The following is a 20175-nucleotide window of genomic DNA, read 5'->3' on the forward strand; positions in this document are numbered from 1 at the left end:
AGGTACAGTTCAATTTTAGTAGCACAAGATTTATGAAAGTATTATTTAAACTTTATTCCTGGAGTTGGTCTTCCCATTAATTTCCCTTTCTGCAGACTCTGGACTACCATGAAAGAACTTAACAGTATCTTCCCATATTAGATTTGTTGTATATTGTCGGGGAGCAAGGATTTTCCTCTACCCTTCTAAGGTTCTTTTAGCTGGTCTAATCATCAAATTGACATGAGATAGATTAACAGGAGAAAGTCGAACTTAATTCATACATACAGAAACCCCACATACATGAGAAGTTCAAAAACAGAAAGGTAAAATGAGGTATATATGCCATCCTGAGCTAAGGAATGGCTTAGTGCCTTCCAAGCACAGGAGGATAATTCACATGGACAATAAGAGGGAAATCAAATATTGGGTAATTAGTTTGCCCTGCCATGCAGCTGGCTCACTTAGATAAAATTTTTCTCCGATAATACTTCTCATAGTGGGAAAGACCCCCCAATTCAAATCCTTCTAAGTAGTTAAGGGAGGGGCAGAAATTTATCTGGAGATTGCAGGATCTCAATTGCCTTTACCTCAAAATAATCAATGTGCAAATGTGGAACATTTTGGGGAGCTCATTCTGAACACTTTTGGTATCTTATCCATTAGTGTACAAATTCCCTTAGAGTGGAGACTGGGTTTTATTCATATTTGCATATCCCCAGACCCTATTTCAATGACAAGCCCATAAAATATAGTCAAAAAATTCTGTTACTTTTATAATAATAAAAATCCTTATAAACTAAATAAGTGATATAAATAAAGGCAAAAAAGAAGTTGAAAGTTAAACAAGGATGAGATCACATGGAGGAAACTGTAGGGATTTTCAAATGAATAACTTCAAAGTAGCTAAACTGGAGGAAGGAGCCTAAAGATCAGAGGGGTCCAATGAGCAAAGACAAGTTGTAAAGAGTTACACTGCCTTTTCACTTCGTGATATTAATTTATCTGTAAAAAAATTGATCTGCATGACCTTATTAATTTGGTGTACCTCCTACTTCCTTCTCCATTCTAGCAACAGTCTCACATTTAAATAAATGCTACTGATGTTAATGACTATTAATTACCTGGTGGAATAATGAAGACACTGAGTGATTTTGGGGACCAGTAACTTGGAAGAAGGCAGGGACACTGGACAAGGGGCAGACATTAAGTACAGAGGATTAGGGAGCCTTCAACAATACGAATCTCTGAGGCTCCCAAACAATGCCTTTCCCCTAAGGTTGTTTTTTGTGGTTTTTATAAATTTCTCCTCTTCCAGACCTTTATCTATGCTTACTATTTCAGTTGTTTATATGAAAACATTAGTTTCACTGGTTCAGTGGCTGACACCTTCCTGTAATTAAAAAAAAAAACAAAAACAGACTAACAAGAGAAAAACAAAGTTTAATACAGTGTACGTCTCATGTATACATGGAATAAACAGAGGGGAACTGAGTAAAACTCCCAGAAGTGGCCCGAACCGCCACTTTAAATATCATCTTCAGCTAAAGACAAAAGACATGGATGTGTGTATGTGTGTGTGTGTGGGGGGGGGGTGTTGTAGGACGTGACCCGGAAGAGCACAGTAAACAAGGGGAGGCCGATTAAATCCTGCACCTTCTCCATTGTTAAGTTTCTTGTGAGTTATCTTTCTTTTCCTGGCGCATTGAGTGCGATACCCTTACAAATGGAGATTTCTCATGTAAATGTAAATTTCCCTTAAAAAGGGGTAAATTCTATTCTGTTTTTAGAGCTTCTCCTGTATCTGCTTTTTCTCAGAAACAATCCGCTCAAAATAATCCTTATGCTAAAGGATATTTGGGAGTGGCGTATTCTGCTCTCCTTCATTAGAAATGTCAGTATAGTATAAACCCAAGTAGAGTGAAGAAGTAAATTTTTCTTAAATGGAAAAAAATAATTTATTAAAAAAAACACTGGCTGGTAGGGAGTTGGTTAAAACTGTATTAAAGAGTATTCATAAGAATAACAAGCATACATAAAAAATGTATTTTCTCTTTAAATAAGGGAAATTGGTTAAAATGTAATCAAAGAGGTTCCAAAATGCCATTTGCGGCATTGCATACATTTTCTTTGAAAGAATATGTGCTTTTATCTGTTCACCAAAATATTGATACGAAATTAGCTACCAGCAATGATCTATGTGTGGTGAGATAACGAGTTTTGCCCTTTTCCACAATATTTATGTTTTGCGTTCGCATTCAAAAGCAATTGTTAAAGCCTTAAACACGGTAACAAAATAGTTACCACCGTGTGAAACACAATACAAAGGAACAAAAAAGGCTTTTTTTTTTTTTCCCCTGTGGTCAAATTCCCCTCCCCGCTCCCGGGGCGGGACTTCCCGCTACATTTCTTCAGGTTCTCAGTTCGGTCCGCCAACGGACGTATAAAAGCCTGCATCTGTGAGGCCTGGAAGTTAACCTTTGTTAAGCCTCCAGGTTAATCAGCATGTCTGGTCGCGGCAAAGGCGGTAAGGGCCTTGGAAAAGGGGGCGCCAAGCGTCATCGCAAAGTTCTGCGCGATAACATCCAGGGCATCACGAAGCCCGCTATTCGGCGTCTGGCCCGGCGTGGAGGTGTGAAGCGCATTTCTGGTCTTATCTACGAGGAGACTCGCGGGGTGCTAAAAGTGTTTCTGGAAAACGTAATCCGGGACGCTGTCACCTACACAGAGCACGCCAAGCGCAAGACTGTTACCGCCATGGACGTGGTCTACGCGCTCAAGCGCCAGGGACGCACCCTTTACGGCTTCGGCGGCTGAGTGTTCGCGCTCTTTGTTCAACAAAAGGCCCTTTTCAGGGCCCGCATCTTTTCATCTGAGGAGCTGTGATGCTGGTTTGTTTTGAGCTTGCTTTTCCACGCTTCACATTCTCTACACCCTTGGCTCTTCGCTTTTCTCCTTACCCTTAACTGTTTAGGAGCACAACTTACACCCTTTACTGTGAAAGTTCCTTTGCTCGAGCACAGAAAGCCTAGATGGTCATAAGCTGGAAGCAAACGGGTCACCCAAATACATATGACTTGAGAGTTTTACCAGAGTGGCATTTCTCTGTAGATGGAGTGCAAGCGAATGTTTAGAAAGGGATGGAAGAGAAGTGCACCTGGCTCCTCACTAATTCGTAGCATATTTAGTATACATAAGGCCTTAACGATTCGATCACAATAACCTAGCTCCATGTGTCCTCTGCTCAAGAAACAAACCCGTGGCTGTTAAATAGGCTTTAACACTCCAGTATGGAAGGCTGATAAAGGACAGGCTCACTGTAATATCTCAGAATAGTTGGTGAGGGTGGGATGTGATTAAAAGGCATTTCAACTAAATTATAAAAGAAACAAGGTCGCATTACAGAAATGCTCTCTACGGTGAAAAAAATACAGGGCAGCCCTCTAAGCTAGGAGAACTAAGTAAAATAAGATCCTTGGCAGAATTTTTCCTAACACATTAGGAAATCCAGACCTAACCTCAAAGGAGGCCTTAGTATCTTCCCACAGGTCTTAGAAGCTATAGGAAAAAACCCAAAGCCAAAGGTGAAAGCTTGACTAATGCAGAGACACAGACTAAAGGACAATTGCCCACATGTACAAAAAATGAGAAAACAATGACCAGATTTACATATTTTATAGCTGAAGTTAAAAATTCCCTTGCCTCACCAGTAGTTAATATTCATAATGTCAAGCGCTAAATACGCATCTAGCCAGTCTCCCAACTCAGGAATGTTTTCTCTTTGAAATACAATCAAGGAAGATAACACAATCTCTGTTCCGTAAAGAGACAGGCCTAACTTCCCTTACCACAAGATTCCATATTGCTAAGCCTACATAATGTTTGAATGGGTTGTACCCATTTAGCTGTATAAAAGAGATTTCTCTCTTTGCTTTGCCAATCCCTTTAGCAAATTGCCTGTGACGTGCTTCACATTCTGGTTTAATGCTTATGCAATAGTAAAACTTTTCTGTTCCTACTCCCTTTTTGGAGAGCTTTTCTGAATTGGGAGATTTTGCTTTTAATTATATTTCCCCAACATTTTCTGAGGGTCTATTACTATTTGTGGCTTTCCATTGATTTCTCGAATAATTTTGACAAAAGTCTCTCAGTTCTTTAAAAAAAAAAAAAAGAAAGAAAGAAAGAAAAGAAAAGAAATCCCTAAGCATTCTGTGCATAGTTTAAATGCTATCTTATACCCAATATTTTAGTATTTGGCTGTAGAAATCTCTTATTACATTCATAGCCTGATTTCTTTCTGATCTTACTTTTTCTAAGACCCCCAAATTTTGAATAATGAAGCCATTAAGGTATTATCTATTTATATCTAAATTATTTTTGTAGCTGTGACCACTAGGCCACACATAAGGTTTGTTCTCTCATTTATATTTGTAATGAAGCATATACAGTTGTGAGAATTGTTCTCTATATATTGTGCAATATTTGAAAAAAGAGGGCAAATCAAAAGAAGAAACTATACATCCCTAAGTTAACCAGATAAAATGTTATTGATATAAATGTTTAACTGTTATACTTTTTAAGTTGGGTAGACCATAATTATATGCATATAAAAGACACAAAAAACTGCCAACAGATTTTGTTCCTAGGTATAAATACCTTCTCATTTGGTGACAATAATAGCAAATACTTTATGGCATATATCAAAGGGCACTCGGAGGTATGTCAATGTCCTCACTATTCATAATACATACCTAAATTGGGGATTCTATCCTACTCCATACTGATAATGTTCATTAATATAATACATTGACCAGACGTTTTCTCTCTTATCATCAACAGATAGTTGCTGGTTTTCCATACAGTTATCTCTAAAGGCCTCTGCTACAAAACAGATCTGAAATTGAGTTTTCCAGAAGAAACTTCAAAAGAACTTTAATAAATAACTGTACCTGATACTGTCAGGCTTTACCACAGGTCTGATTTAAGATTTTGTAAGCCATATTAGAAGCAGGCTGCTTAACCCAAGATCAACAAAGCAATGATTAATCACTTTTTTTTTTGGCCACATGGTGTGAGGGGATTTTAGTTCCCCCACCAGGGATCTAACCTGTGACTCCTTCAGTGGAAGTGTGGAGGCCTAACCACTGGACAGCCAGGGAATTCCCAAGAATTAATCACTTTGGACTGAATGAACTGATTTGATTGTGGCTAAAGGTCCTTTACTAAAACCTTTTTATACTTTCAGTTGCTATATTTTTCAAGCTGACTCCTCAAATTTTAGAAAAATATTCCATTAAAATAACTTTTGATAAACAGTAATACTTAACAATGACTTTTGAAAATATAAAATATAGATTGATTGGCCCTGTCTACAAAACAGTACAGAAGAGTGATTGGATTTTATATAAAATCCTTTTTCATAGGAATGTGGTTATTAATATAGGCTTAGAACTAACCACTCATCTAAAACAAGTAAGCCTTCATCCTTTTTTCACAACTATGTCATATTAATAAAAAACAGACCAAGTTAAACAAAAGATAAAAATTTAAATACTCTATTATAAAATACCTATCTAAAGGTATGAACATACTTAATCAAATTCTTGGCTTCCTAAATATTATGAAATATGTATTTCTTATACTATTTGCAGAGATTTAATTCTGCTACAGAGAAACAAATGTGATGGATGAAACTCATAAGATGCACTAAATACTGTATAGAGAGGTAGTTAGAAAGTAGAGCACATGTGTGTTAAGTATAAGGAGAAAGGACCAGGAGATCTGCACGATCCTTGAGGCACTAGTTATACCTGATACACCTGGACACTAAATATGCCTGGGTTACATGAGGCACTAAATATTCCTGATACACAAAATATGTTTGGGATATGAGGTATCCATTCTGGCCCCCATGCGTCCTTTGCCCAAGATAACACAAATAAAACCCATGGCTATTTGGCAGGCAAATTGGTGAGCAACAGATGTGGCCAGGGGTAATGATCTCTCTTTGATAGATACTGACCAGGGTCTATCTGTGGACCTTCTTGCCCAAACCTGGACTCTGGGCTTCATAACCAAACCATCAGTAAGGAAGGTTGATGCAGCAGAAAGATATCTGAACATTGTGTAACCCATGATTCAGCTACTGTGGCCCATCTCCTTGAAACCTTATTTTAAGTCTTAACTTACCTCACATCTTTCCCCTTGTCTCTGGTTATGTGTTTAAATTGATTAAAAAAATCATGCATACCCAACATTTTGATTTAATTTGAGTCTTTTTATGCCATGGGAGAGCTTGCCTGGTAGTGTGTTTGGAGGCTACCAGGGCATCAAGGTACCTTCCCACAGGACAGTGGGGAGTCAAATGTGGAAGTAGGAAAAATATTAAGGAAACTGAAGCCAGTAACCTAGGGGAGGGAAGACGGTCCTCAAGCCAGGGTGGTAGCATAGTGGTACAGAGAATTGATGTTTCCATATATATTTTGAAGGCAAAATCAAGAGGATTTCTAGAAGAATTGAATAGACAAGAATGAAGTAATTATCAACTAAATGGGGGGAGTGTTTTAATGAAAGATTAGGAGAGGGGAATACCAAGTATTCTATTTTGGACATGTTAACTTTAAGATGTCAAACATCCATGTGAAGAAAAAATATAGGGAACTGTGGGGAATTCTCTGGCTGTCCAGTGGTTCAGACTCGGTGCTTTCACTGCTGAGGCCTGGGTTCAATCTCTAGTGGGGGAACTAAGGTACTGCAATCCACTCGCCCCCCACCCCAACACACACACAAAAAAAAAAAAAAAAAAAAAGAAAGAAAAGAAAAGAAAAGAAAAAGAGAAAGAAATTGGGTATATGTCTGTCTGGATTATAGGAGAGAAGCCTGGGTTGGCAATATAAAATTGGAAGTCATTACTGTACAGATGGTATTGAAAGTCTGAACTTGGTGAGATCTTCAAGCAAGTGAGTACAGAAAAAGTAGTAAAAACTTAGCCCTGTATCACCCAACATTAAGGGTCTGGGGAGAAGAGATGAGCTAGCAATAGATACAGAGCATCTGGTAAGAGAGACCCAAGTGAAGAAAGTATATCAAAGAGAAATTGTAGGGTCAATTATGTCAGTGTTTCCAATAGTTCAAATAAAATGAAGACTAATAATTGGCCATTGGATGTAGAAAAATGATTGTGTATTAGTTTATTTTCTGTCTTTCCCTAGTAAAAAGAGACTTTTTTTTTCCTTGCTGTATCACCAGTGCCAAGTACAATGCCTGAAGCACAGCAGTCATTAGTAATATTAATGAATAAATGAATTAATTAACTAACATTCCTGATGCTATCGACTGAGAGCTTTACTGTATACTCACTAAGTTAGAGTCCTGAACAAGCAATGAAACTGTGTTAAGTAATACATGCTGATTCTCAGGGTATTTAGTCACGATACTTTTTTCTATTTGTTAAGGTTTTATTGTAGACTATGCTGTGCTTTTTGTTTTTTGGTCTGCATTGGGTCTTTGTCGCTGCGCGTGGGGTTTCTTCAGTTGCGGCAAGCGGGGGAGCGGGGGCTACTCTCTGTTGTAGTACGTGGGCCTCCCATTGCGGCGCCTCCTGTTGTGGAATATGGGTTCCAGGCGCGTGGGCCTCAGTAGTTGCAGCATGCGGGTTCAGCCGTTGCAGCACGTGGGCCCTAGAGTGTGCGGGCTTCAGTAGTTGTGGTGCACGGGCTCAGCGGTTGTGGCTCTCGGGCTCCAGATTGCAGGGTCAGCAGCTGTGGCACACGGGCTTTGCCACTCTCCAGTATGTGGGATCCTCCCCGACCAGGGATGGAACTCATGTCCCCTGCATTGGCAGGCAGATCACCAACTACTGCACTACCAGGGAACTCCTATGGTTTCTTTTCTAAGGGTAGTTTTCCCAGTACAGCTGGAAAGGAAAGCCAAGAAGTTGTCCATGGTTTCTGATGTCTCGATTCTATAACCGCTGAACCTAGCAGATATTTATAGCAAGAACTTTTTATGCAACAAACTTTAATCCATTAACCACAGATAAAATAAGCCCATGAATTTTGAACTAAATCCTCTCTTGGGAGAAAGGTAAGGACTTGAATTCCTGGACAGGCCCTCTCATTGCAACAAAGGATGATTGATCCTTTGTCCCTTAATTTGGGTCTGAGCTTTGGGTCTGAGAGTTCCACAGCCTTTGAGAGCATTCTCTTAAAGTTGAAATTGATGAAAAGATGGTATTAAAACACTGAGATTTCCCCTTAGATTTGAAAAGGCCTGTGGGACCAGTAGAAGTGGGAAGTGCTAATGAGTTGTATTTGAGGTGACCCAATCCTACAGATTCTGATTAACTGGTCTAGGGAAAGACCAGTTATTATTTAAACAAACAACTTTTTCATAGTAATTCTTATGTGCCTTCACATAAGAGACAGATCTTTTGTCCACATGATGTCTGGGTTTCTCTTTGGCAGTTAAATTCTATGGCTATTCAGAAAAATGAGATGAGGTTGATAGAAAGTGAGAAAGAGAAATACAAATATCACAGCAAACCTATCCAGTTATGCTGTGATCATCCTCAGAAGGCTAAGGAAGGCTCCTCCTGCCTTTTATTTACCACCCAGAATGTGAGTACAAACTAACAGGTGTGACACTGTAGGAATAATCAAGATAATATCTCCAAGTGCAAAAACTGGTTCAAAAAACATATTGACTTTAGGGTATTTCCCATGGCCCCATAACAGACTAGAGAATCTCAGCTGGAATGTGGTTGTGCTGCAGTTAGGGATGAGGCATAAATGAGTAATAACTGCTTCACTTTGCACTTACTATTTGTCAGGCACTGGTACTTAAGCACTTTTCATTTATCAACTCATTAATCCTCAAAACAGTCCTTTGAGCGAGGTATCAATATCATTATCACACAGTTGTATAAATGGAGAAACTAAGGCCCAGAAAAGATGTGTAACTTAACCCGTTCTCGCCACAAGAGAATGGTGGTATAGGTTTAATCCCAAGCCATCTGCTTCTAATGATTATGCTTAAACGTTTCACCATCTTGCATCCCTTTGGTAGTAAAGTCACAAACAGGACATTTACATCTCCTAAAATATTTATTTTTATCTTTTACATCCTAAACAGAGATTATTTTTTATGTCCAAAATATATGTGGGTCTGCTTAGCGGTGCCAAATCGGACGATTTTTCACAAGTTGAAAACAAGTACATTTTTCATTAACATGCTTACATTAGTGAGAAAAGAATTAAGAAAAATATGTCTAAATAAAACATGTGCTCTCCATACGTGGACCAGGAATTTTGTACTTTTGCTTTATCTGAATCCATTACTATAACTGTCCCTCCCCAGTTCTTGTCACCAGTGACATTCACCATTTCACCAAATACATAAATTAAGACTTAATGAGCACTAATTATGAGCCTCGCCTTTTAAAATCAACCAAAAAACCCTTTACTCACTTGACTCTATGAGTGGACTAATTTAAGTTTAAAATGTTCTCCCTATCCTTTGTGGTAAATAAGTGATCCTGACTATCCCTCCAGGCACATAGAACATGCCTGCGAGCTTGATTTGACAAGATAGTTATTACCTTTAGAGGGGCAGAGATGTCACTAACTAACCTTAAAGACGAATTCTTTTTCTATAAAACACTTTCCCAGTTTGGGATCTGAATACACTTTTTCCAAGTTACACTGCCAGACTCCAGATTGTGTGTGACTTCTTGCCAGTGGTACAGTGTATTAACTGATACAAAGTTACCCCACTTTTAATAGATGGTTAAACTATAAAAATTACTTTGTAAAAGAAAAAGTTACATAGTAGCGAACGTAGGCATCTGCAAGAACTTTCCTCACTACCTCCTTTAGCAAACCACACAACTAAATAAAGACCCCGTACCAATTCAGCGTGAATATATCCTTAGGTAAAGAATTGACTGAATAGCGGTCCTAACGACCCCTGCTGTACCTAGGCAGGATTGGGAACACACGCGTCCCAGAGTAAGCACAAAAGAATTTCGCAGACCAAAGTACAATAATTAAATACTTTTTAACATCTCTAAGCAATGAAAAAATAAGAGAATCACAGCTCTTTACAAGCGAAAAGTAGGAAGCCCTGAAAAGGGCCTTTTGTTAACGGAACAGACACAAAACCGAACAATCAGCCGCCAAAGCCATAAAGGGTGCGTCCCTGGCGCTTGAGCGCGTAGACCACGTCCATGGCGGTGACGGTCTTGCGCTTGGCGTGCTCAGTGTAAGTGACAGCGTCCCGAATCACGTTCTCCAGGAACACCTTCAGCACCCCGCGAGTCTCCTCGTAGATGAGGCCAGATATACGCTTCACGCCACCACGCCGAGCCAAACGCCGAATAGCAGGCTTGGTGATGCCCTGGATGTTATCGCGCAGCACCTTGCGGTGGCGCTTGGCGCCCCCTTTTCCGAGACCCTTCCCGCCTTTCCCACGACCCGACATGAGGACCACTTAAGAAGCTCAACAAAGCTTAGCTTCCAAGGCTCGCAGATGCAAGCTTTTCTAGTCCGTTGGCGGACCGAACTGAGAACCTGAAGGCGGGAAGTCCCTCCCTAAGGGGGGAGGGGAATTTGACCCCCCCCCCCCAAAATGGAAAAGAGGCCTTCTCTGTTCCTTTGTACTGTTTCACGCTGTGGTAACTTTTTTGTTACCATGTTTTAAGGCTTTAACAATTGCTTTTGAATGCGAACGCAAAACATTAGTGTTGTGGAAAAGGGCAAAACTCTTTATCTCACCACACAGAGATCACTGCTGGTAGCTGATTTGGTATTTTGTTGAATAGATAAAAGCCCGTATTCTTTCAAAGAAAATGTATGCAATGCTGCATATGCCCTTTTAAAACCTCTTTACACTGGTGTATTTAACTCAATTTCCGTTGAGTTTTTAATAACAAGTTATTAATGTCTGCTTATTATTCCTTCCCATGAATTCTCCATAGCACAGTTTTAAACAATTCTCTAGCAATTCCTTAATCAGCCAGATTTTTAAAATAATTCTTTCCTCCACCAATGAAATGCGTTTAACATCACACTTGGAGCTATTACTAAAATTCTATTGTGTTCTATATACTATGGTTTCCAAAATCTATTTGTTACGTTCAGAATTAATTTGAGGATAGATGTGTTTTTTTGTCTTTGGTTGATCAAGTGGTCAGCAAGCAAGATTTATGGATTTATTTGCCAGTGATAAAGTACCCTCTTTAATTTCTGTAATGTACTGGGGACACTAGTTCTTCCTATTGTGTTTCCATTAAAATGTTTTAAACATTGTAACTTGTTTCAAGAAAAAAGAAAACGCCTTTGGGTTTTTTGGAGGCACCAGGCTTTCCTGCCAACATAAGAAAGGTATAATCATTTCAAAGAGAACTGAAGAGGTGAAGGAAAAATTTTTAAATTTCCAATTCTTTTCTCTTACAAGAGAAAGGACTCAGGTTTATTTTTCAAACTGCTCTTGTTTATTCCATGACTAAAAGCCATCTAATCCCTTTAACAATGTTTATCATTTTACAGTTACGTATGGGAGGTGGTGGAGCAAGGTGGGGTACTCATTGAAAGGAGAGGGAACTAGGTGAGAAACTAGAAAATGGAACAATCTGCATTATGCTGTCTCATAACTCTTAAGTCATCAAGTCCTGTCAGCACTCGATCTTAAAATTACCCTAGCTTCCAACTATTAAGGTTGAGATTTTAATAATGCATAAGGTTGTGGGCCCGTTGTAGCTTAGGGAGGAAGCACTCAGACACGCTGGCTGCGAATTCGGCCTCCTTGTCAACTAATACCTTCGACTTCTGAATCCTCCTTGGATTCCTTACTTCAATTTCATAGGCAGTAAGTAGCTAGCTAAGTAGCTTATTGGATAGGACCCAGAAACTAGGTAGCTTATCGGGATAGGATCGAGACAAGATTAAAGAAAACCCCAGGAGTTATTGCGATGCTCTGGCTACTTGCAGTGTAATGAGTTATCTTCAAATACTTCTGCAAACCGAAGGATACATGCATTATTATTTCTTCACTAAGTACACGAAATCTATTTATGATAGTGAAAGGTAACTGTAACGAACATGCAAAAATGTATGAGAATCAAGGCTCCCCCCAAAACGTACAAACTTTTAATCTAAAGCTATACCTACACATTCAAGAAAGCATGAAACATTTCAAAACAGACCTAACAACGGACAAGCTCTTTTTCGGAAAGTGTAGGTGGCTCTGAAAAGAGCCATTGGGTGTGAGAAAGTCTGATCAATCGCTCTGCAATCAGTGACTCACTTGGAGCTGGTGTACTTGGTGACAGCCTTGGTGCCCTCAGACACGGCGTGCTTGGCCAGCTCGCCGGGCAGCAGCAGGCGAACGGCCGTCTGGATCTCCCTGGAGGTGATGGTCGAGCGCTTGTTGTAATGCGCCAAGCGCGACGCCTCGCCCGCGATGCGCTCGAAAATGTCGTTAACGAACGAATTCATGATGCCCATGGCTTTAGACGAGATACCAGTGTCCGGGTGGACCTGCTTCAGCACCTTGTACACGTACACCGAGTAGCTTTCTTTGCGGCTGCGCTTGCGCTTTTTACCATCTTTTTTCTGGGCCTTGGTCACCGCCTTCTTGGAGCCCTTCTTCGGGGCAGGAGCGGACTTGGCAGGCTCAGGCATGGCGAAGAACTGCGATACAAAGTATAAACGAAGGATCAGGAAAACAACAGGTACCTCTTTAATAACAAGGGCTTATGCAAATGAGGTTCGGTAAAGGTTTCTAGTGATTGGTGATTATTCTCCAGTGAAGTCATAGCTCAGTTTTGCCCAATCAAGGTAGGCATCCTGCATAGTCGCGTTTCCATTGGCCTAAATGAAAGTAAAATGTTAGCCAATCGTACAGCTTCCTTTTCGCGCCTAGCAGGGCCTATAAAATATGCGCTTTTAAGTTTTTGCTTGTTGTCTTTGATAGCGGTTGTTGATCCCGAACCATGTCCGGGCGAGGCAAACAAGGCGGCAAGGCTCGCGCCAAGGCTAAGACTCGGTCTTCGCGGGCCGGCCTCCAGTTTCCCGTGGGCCGAGTGCACCGCCTGCTCCGCAAGGGCAACTACGCCGAGCGGGTCGGGGCCGGCGCGCCGGTGTACCTGGCGGCGGTGCTGGAGTACCTGACGGCCGAGATCCTGGAGCTGGCGGGCAACGCGGCCCGCGACAACAAGAAGACGCGCATCATCCCGCGCCACCTGCAGCTGGCCATCCGCAACGATGAGGAGCTCAATAAGCTGCTGGGTAAAGTCACCATCGCTCAGGGCGGCGTCTTGCCCAACATCCAGGCCGTGTTGCTGCCCAAGAAGACTGAGAGCCACCATAAGGCCAAGTAGGGATCAAGTTTGGAAGCAACAAAAGGCTCTTTTCAGAGCCACTTCTATCATCATAAAAAAGGTGACACGACTTGGTACATTTTAAATTTGTTCTGTGAAGTACAGGACTGATACTCTCCAGTTAGGCTTCAGTCCTAGGGTATCCTCATCTCTCCTGTTACACATTTCTGAGTTGCTATTTAGGAGTCGTCAACAAAGTTGACATTTGTGTTAGACTAATTTCAGTCACTGAAGCTACAAGGTTATTGACATATCTATCGAGGTCCATATGTGGGAGTTAGGCAAGTGGCATAAGTGAGTTTTTATGAAGCCAAAACATCTGTTGGAGGGGCCCTGAAGTGTTTTTTTGTGAATGATACACAAACTCATTGGGGGTGTCAGTAGAAAGAGTAAATCCTGCATCTTAAAAAATTTGCTTTTAAAGAGTTGTTTTAAAACGCTTACGATACCAGTCGTTATTTAGGCTGGGAAAACTAAGTAGATATACAAATAGAACAATCCAAGCTTAACTGTAGCAACGATGGTGCTGGATGCTATTGATTCCAAGAGCACTAATGATTAAGACTTACAGTTTGAAAAAAAAAGATGAATTCTGAAAAAACCAAAGGCCATTTTCAGAATAATGAAGTAAAAGATTCTGCTATGTTCGTATTTCTGATTAGGCATAGCAAGGTCCTTTAATTCTATGCTTTAGTAAAGATTTGGAACATGTATGCCACGTGGCAGTTTTGCCATTTCAAGAAATGCAGGCACATCTGTTTCCTCTTTTATTAAATTCTAATGCACTTGTTTTCAACAAATATCACACACTTGGGTACCATGCATTAAGGATACAATGTTAATGAGACACCGCCGGTCCTAAAGAAAATCTAATGGGGAGAAACAAAAGTAAATAAAGAACAATGTAGCAAAGATAAGTAAGCTCAGAATATAAGGGGAGCATAGAGGAGTAAGATCTGTGAGAAGTAACACTTGGTCTGAGGGTTAAAGGAAGTCGGGAAATAGAGGAAAGTGTAGGGATTCCAGCAGAAAATGAGCGTCACCAAATTCATGGCTTGTGGTATGTGCAGGCAAATGACAAAAAGTTCGATACTGGCAAATAAGGCAGAGTGGTCACAAGAGAGGAAGAGCCAGAGGGATCTCTAGGCCAGTCCTTTGGTTTCAAATGCTTTATATATACTAATGACTTCCAAATCTTTATGTCCATCCCAGACTTATCTCAAGTTCAGACATACACATACATCTACTTTCTGATATTCTTGTAGATCTCCGGGAAATTCAAAATGTATATCCCAGACTGAACATCAATGATCATCACTACTTTCCCAGTGAATCTTATCTTAGTACTTGGCATCACCATCTTACCCATTAGCATGAGCCAAAATGGTCTGCTGTCTGAGTATTCATTTTTGTGAGCCATTACTATAGCAAAACTCCAAGTTCCTTGTATGGAATGATGAAATTATGTTGAAATCCCAGAAAAGCTTAGGCAGAACGAAAACTGACAACCGGAATTCAGCACATAGAGTTTAGAGACATGGAATATTTGTATCCACATAATTAGAAATGCACACATAACTAGGACTGCTCATTTCCCCTGAATAAATCTTCAAATAATGAGAACTGAAAGATTACTTGGGGAAGCAATATACTGACTGCATATATCCAGGGGAGGGTGCCCTACCCAGCCAGCAGAAAGGGCCATCTCTGTTGTGGGCCCTTCTTGACTTAATATCTTCAGTTCCCCAAGCCAGAAGGCCCTGTTTACTCAAGAATACCAATCTGATTAGAAATTGGCCTTAGATGTGCCCGGGGCGGGGGTGGGGGACGACTGCTTCCCATCAAATCTTTTTTCCCATAGGAAGGCTGATTCCTGGGAGGGGACACTCAATTACTTTTTGCTTAAGGTGTTAATCCAAGTAGAAAGCATTAGATCACTTTAACTTGGTAGAATATTAGCATCACCCTAAATCCCATGTAGAAATCATAGGTCCTACATTTCACAAGCCCCCTCAGAAAAGGAATGGGCATGATGACATCTGACAGTCTAATCGTAGCAGTAGTGTGTTTTCTAACTAAAAGAGAAATTAGGAATGTAAGGAAGATCTAACCACTTGTTTTACTAAGTTGGGAGATGGAAATAACACAAACACCTAGTACTTAGAAAATCACAATATATTAAGTTAACCTGTCTCCCACAAGCAAAGCTAATATCAGTAACTAGCAGGGAAACAGTCCTTTTTCAGTGTGCATGTGGGCGGCTCTGAAAAGAGCCTTTTGGGGTGGATGGGAGACCTTCAGGCTCACGCCCTCTCCCCGCGGATGCGGCGGGCAAGCTGGATGTCCTTGGGCATGATGGTGACGCGCTTGGCGTGGATGGCACACAGGTTGGTGTCCTCGAAGAGCCCCACCAGGTAGGCCTCACACGCCTCCTGCAGCGCCATCACGGCCGAGCTCTGGAAGCGCAGGTCGGTCTTGAAGTCCTGCGCGATCTCGCGCACCAACCGCTGAAACGGGAGCTTGCGGATCAGCAGCTCCGTGGACTTCTGGTAGCGGCGGATCTCGCGCAGGGCCACCGTGCCGGGCCGGTAGCGGTGCGGCTTCTTCACACCGCCCGTGGCCGGCGCGCTCTTCCGGGCCGCCTTGGTGGCCAACTGTTTGCGCGGCGCCTTGCCACCAGTGGACTTGCGAGCGGTCTGCTTAGTGCGAGCCATGGCTAGATGGTTCAGCTAGCACAAAGGCGACGCCTAGCCACTTATTTATAGCGAGAGTCACAAGCTGATTGGACGAAAGGAGACCAGGACTATCCAACCGGTAACCGGACTGGTTAGGACTCGAAAATTTTATTTGTTGTTCTCCCAGTCCTCCGATATCGTCAGTTATTTGTGACCTCAATTTTTTTTCATTTTTCCTGTAAAGTTGTTTGCTCTGTAACAGCAATTTCCATAGAAATAAGTACAAGCTACATAAGAAACAGAAACTTTTCTAGCAACATTAGAACAAAATAAAAACAGAAGAAATTATTTTTAATAGTATTCTGTTTAACCCCAGATATCTAAAATATTCATTTCAACATGTAATCAATATAATTGTTAGATATTTCACATTTTTTTTTATTTTGCACTGTTTGAAATACAGTGTGTATATTACGTGTCCACTACTTTGTTCAAACTAGCCACGTATCCAGTGATCAGTGGCCACAATTGGTTAATAGCAGCGCTGTACCATCACCCCTCAGCTTTCCTTCAAACACGAATTTTAAGAACTTTTAAATTTTTTTCAGTAAGTACAATCTGATTTGCATGTGAGGAATTAAAGGGTTAATAACTTCATAGGGAAACTCATCCTTACATGAACTTCTTTTCATTGTTAGTTAATATAAAACAAATCCATTGCAGCACGACAACAAGAAGACAACAAGAAGGAATTACATTTTAGGAATGTAATTCCTTTGTTTTTAAAGAATCTAATTCCCCACCAGTAACCTATGTTTACCGCAAGCTACACACCCCTTGAGTTTGCATCTACAGCCAATAATTCCTTAGCAACTGGCAGAACCTTAGGAGAGCCTCCTTGCCTGGCGTCTGATACATCTGATCCCCCCCCCTTCCCCCAGGGCCTAGAAATTACCAAGGCAAGCTTTTTTTTTTTAAGGAAAAAATGATCTAATCCCATCAGTACAGGGTCTTTTAACAATAAAAAGACTAAGAAAACGGCATTTAAAAACTAGAACTTAGCATTTTTATCCTGAAACGAATGATCATCGACTTATATAGACACCTGTTTGTATGGATGTGTGCAAGGGAGCTTGGAAAATACTTGAGAACCCAATAATAAACAATGAGTATAATCGCCAGGCACCTCAGCTAACTTTTCCAGTAAGAAGCCTGAGTATTTAAATTTTCCTTAATCAGCAATGTAAAAGGTAATGTACACTGATGTGAAATTAGGTCTTTCTCAGAAGTCTTACGGCTCCAAAAACAGCATTTGACCTAAGATACAGGTTTGGTTTGATCCCTGAATACTCAGATGTCTAGAACCCAGAAAACAAAAATTTCTTAAAACTGCCACAAAAAGGCACATTGACCTTCCACCAGAAGTTTGTGCTTTCCAGAGGTTCATGATGGGTAGAGGTGAAGGTACAATACTTAAGAATGACTCACTCCACATAACCTCTCAAATTTGCCAATGCTGATGAATCAAAATTTATAGGTTATTTCACACTTTAACATGGAGTGGAAATCAGTTCCTAACACAAGTTTTGAGGTTGGTATAATTCACCTATAATGGTCCTAAGTATTATCTAGAGTATAAGCTTTATAAACCTAGTGCTCAGTTCTTCCCAGAAAACTGTAGGTGGCTCTGAAAAGAGCCTTTGGTTTGATTGAGAAACTCGAGCTGCATTAAACTAATCCAGACTTCTATTTGCCTTTGGCCTTGTGGTGGCTCTCAGTCTTCTTGGGCAGCAGCACAGCCTGGATGTTGGGCAGGACCCCACCCTGCGCAATGGTGACTTTACCCAGCAGCTTGTTGAGCTCCTCGTCATTGCGGATGGCCAGCTGCAGGTGGCGCGGGATGATGCGCGTCTTCTTGTTGTCGCGGGCCGCGTTGCCCGCCAGCTCCAGGATCTCGGCCGTCAGGTACTCCAGCACCGCCGCCAGGTACACCGGCGCGCCGGCCCCGACCCGCTCGGCGTAGTTGCCCTTGCGGAGCAGGCGGTGCACTCGGCCCACGGGAAACTGGAGGCCGGCCCGCGAAGACCGAGTCTTAGCCTTGGCGCGAGCCTTGCCGCCTTGTTTGCCTCGCCCGGACATGGTTCGGGATCAACAACCGCTATCAAAGACAACAAGCAAAAACTTAAAAGCGCATATTTTATAGGCCCTGCTAGGCGCGAAAAGGAAGCTGTACGATTGGCTAACATTTTACTTTCATTTAGGCCAATGGAAACGCGACTATGCAGGATGCCTACCTTGATTGGGCAAAACTGAGCTATGACGTCACTGGAGGAAATCACCAATCACCAGAAACTTTAATCTCACCTCATTTGCATAAGCCCTTGTTGTTAAAGAAGTGCCTTTTATTTTCCTGGTCTTTTGTTTCATTTTGACTGTAGTATTTCAGCATGCCTGAGCCTGCCAAGTCCTCTCCTGCCCCGAAGAAGGGCTCCAAAAAGGCGGTGACTAAGGCACAGAAGGGCGGCAAGAAGCGCAAACGCCGCCGCAAGGAGAGCTACTCCGTGTACGTGTACAAGGTGCTGAAGCAGGTCCATCCGGACACTGGCATGTCGTCCAAGGCCGTGGGCATCATGAATTCGTTCGCTAACGACATCTTCGAGCGCATCACGGGCGAGGCGTCGCGCTTGGCGCATTGCGCTCGACCATCAGCTCCAGGGAGATCCAGACGGCCGTTCGCCTGCTGCTGCCTGGAGAGCTGGCCAAGCACGCCATGTCTGAGGGTACCAAGGCTGTCACCAAGTATACCAGCTCCAAGTAAATGTGTTTATAGGCGTTGCCAAACCCAAAGGCTCTTTTCAGAGCTACTTAACACTTCTCAAGAGAGCTGGGGCACCTTGCCTGTCATTTCCGTGCGGGGGGGTGGAGGTGGCGGGGAGAGAGGAGGAGGAGGTGTCTTTGCTGAATTTGGGTAATATTTGAAGAGGTGACGTTTAACCCAAATTTGGTGTTAATCTGACAAATGTTCAGACAAGTAAGTGCATTTTTGCGAGCACTTCTGGTGTCAACACTACGTTTTTTGATTCATCTAGCCCGTCTCTCCAGGTTTTGACTGGACAGACAGTACCTGAAAACCTCGAGAACAACAATGACAACGCCAGGGAAATCCAGGACGTCACAGTTAGGAAGCCCCAGATTAAAATGTTTACAGTTTAGCACATTCTATAAGTACGCCTGGGAGCCTGTAAGCATTGTGAATGGAAGCCATTTTTACGTGTACAGGAACTCCAGAACCATTCACTGCATAGCCCTTTTTCTCGTATCACTTTGCAGCAGACCACGATGCCGTACACTAGTGCAGGAACTAAGGAACAAGACGTCAGCTACAATATGTGATCTGAACAGTTAACTCCTTAAAAGAAAAGATAGGTACCCCTGAAAAGAGCTTTTACAGTTGAAAACAGCAATACAAGATACAATGCAGTCAGCCGCCAAAGCCATAGTGGGTGTGTCCCTGGAGCTTGAGAGAACAAAGTCTACAGCAGTGATCGTCTTGCGCTTGGCACGCTGGGTGTAGGTTATGGGGTCATAGTCACATTTCATAGCAAGACCTTCAGCAGCCCGCGGGTCTCTGTAGACGAGACCGGAGATGCACTTGACTCCACCGCTGCAGGCCAGGCGCCGGATGGCGGGCCTGGTGATACCCTGGATGTTGGCACACACGGCCTTACCGTGGCTCTTAGCACCACCATTAACCCTAGCCCCTCCCCGCCTTGCCGCGGCCTTGCCATGTTGAGAGTACAGATACACCGAAATTCTAAAGTCAACAGTGGAAAAAAGGTGTACTCAAGGCGGGGGTGGGGTGGGGGGCAGCCGTTTATTTGAATTTTTCAGACCAAATTGAAAGCTAGAGAAACTCGCGAGGGAAAGACTCGCATTTCTCGTTCCGCCCCCTTCCTTGTTCCAAACAAAGGCGGAGGAGGAAGTACCCTCTTCTCCCGAAGTAGCTGAGTTCATCTTGGATAAGGTAAGGCCTAAGGGGCGGTGCCCTTGGAGGGGAGAAAAGGTGCTGTGGACACAGAGATGTATTTTAGGTACGAAAAAGAGATTAACCAGAGAATGCGGAATGTGCTGGATGGCCTAGGG

General features: G+C 42.1%; 6 protein-coding genes and 1 pseudogene across 7 annotated transcripts; 3 read left to right on the top strand and 4 right to left on the bottom strand.

Annotated features, from left to right (window-relative positions):
• Window positions 1–2484: 2484 nt before the first annotated feature.
• On the top strand, window positions 2485–2796 carry LOC308623915 (histone H4; the record flags this gene model as incomplete). Its single annotated transcript, XM_081246693.1, has 1 exon — window positions 2485–2796. The coding sequence occupies one exon, from the start codon at window positions 2485–2487 to the stop codon at window positions 2794–2796; it is 312 nt and encodes a 103-aa protein (XP_081102819.1).
• Window positions 2797–10146: 7350 nt separating this feature from the next.
• On the bottom strand, window positions 10147–10476 carry H4C11 (H4 clustered histone 11; the record flags this gene model as incomplete). Its single annotated transcript, XM_081246241.1, has 1 exon — window positions 10147–10476. Exon 1 carries the CDS (start codon window positions 10456–10458, stop codon window positions 10147–10149), a length of 312 nt encoding a protein of 103 aa, XP_081102367.1. The 5' UTR covers window positions 10459–10476.
• A 1802-nt stretch (window positions 10477–12278) lies between these two features.
• On the bottom strand, window positions 12279–12659 carry LOC308624107 (histone H2B type 1-C/E/F/G/I; the record flags this gene model as incomplete). Its single annotated transcript, XM_081247045.1, has 1 exon — window positions 12279–12659. The coding sequence occupies one exon, from the start codon at window positions 12657–12659 to the stop codon at window positions 12279–12281; it is 381 nt and encodes a 126-aa protein (XP_081103171.1).
• Window positions 12660–12970: 311 nt separating this feature from the next.
• LOC308623676 (histone H2A type 1-H) lies at window positions 12971–13357 on the top strand (the record flags this gene model as incomplete). The annotated part of the gene is made up of 1 exon (XM_081246277.1): window positions 12971–13357. One exon carries the CDS (start codon window positions 12971–12973, stop codon window positions 13355–13357), a length of 387 nt encoding a protein of 128 aa, XP_081102403.1.
• Window positions 13358–13367: 10 nt separating this feature from the next.
• Window positions 13368–18850, top strand: LOC308623677 (histone H2B type 1-C/E/F/G/I-like; annotated as a pseudogene). The gene is made up of 2 exons: window positions 13368–13418; window positions 18471–18850. The product of its transcript is annotated as a histone H2B type 1-C/E/F/G/I-like (transcript).
• On the bottom strand, window positions 15661–16071 carry H3C10 (H3 clustered histone 10; the record flags this gene model as incomplete). The annotated part of the gene is made up of 1 exon (XM_081245541.1): window positions 15661–16071. One exon carries the CDS (start codon window positions 16069–16071, stop codon window positions 15661–15663), a length of 411 nt encoding a protein of 136 aa, XP_081101667.1.
• On the bottom strand, window positions 17614–18171 carry LOC308623628 (histone H2A type 1; the record flags this gene model as incomplete). Its single annotated transcript, XM_081246226.1, has 1 exon — window positions 17614–18171. One exon carries the CDS (start codon window positions 18169–18171, stop codon window positions 17779–17781), a length of 393 nt encoding a protein of 130 aa, XP_081102352.1. The 3' UTR covers window positions 17614–17778.
• Window positions 18851–20175: the final 1325 nt, after the last annotated feature.

The sequence above is a fragment of the Mesoplodon bidens genome (genome assembly GCF_964165515.1).
Source record: "Mesoplodon bidens genome assembly, chromosome: 10".
NCBI lineage: Eukaryota > Metazoa > Chordata > Mammalia > Artiodactyla > Ziphiidae > Mesoplodon > Mesoplodon bidens.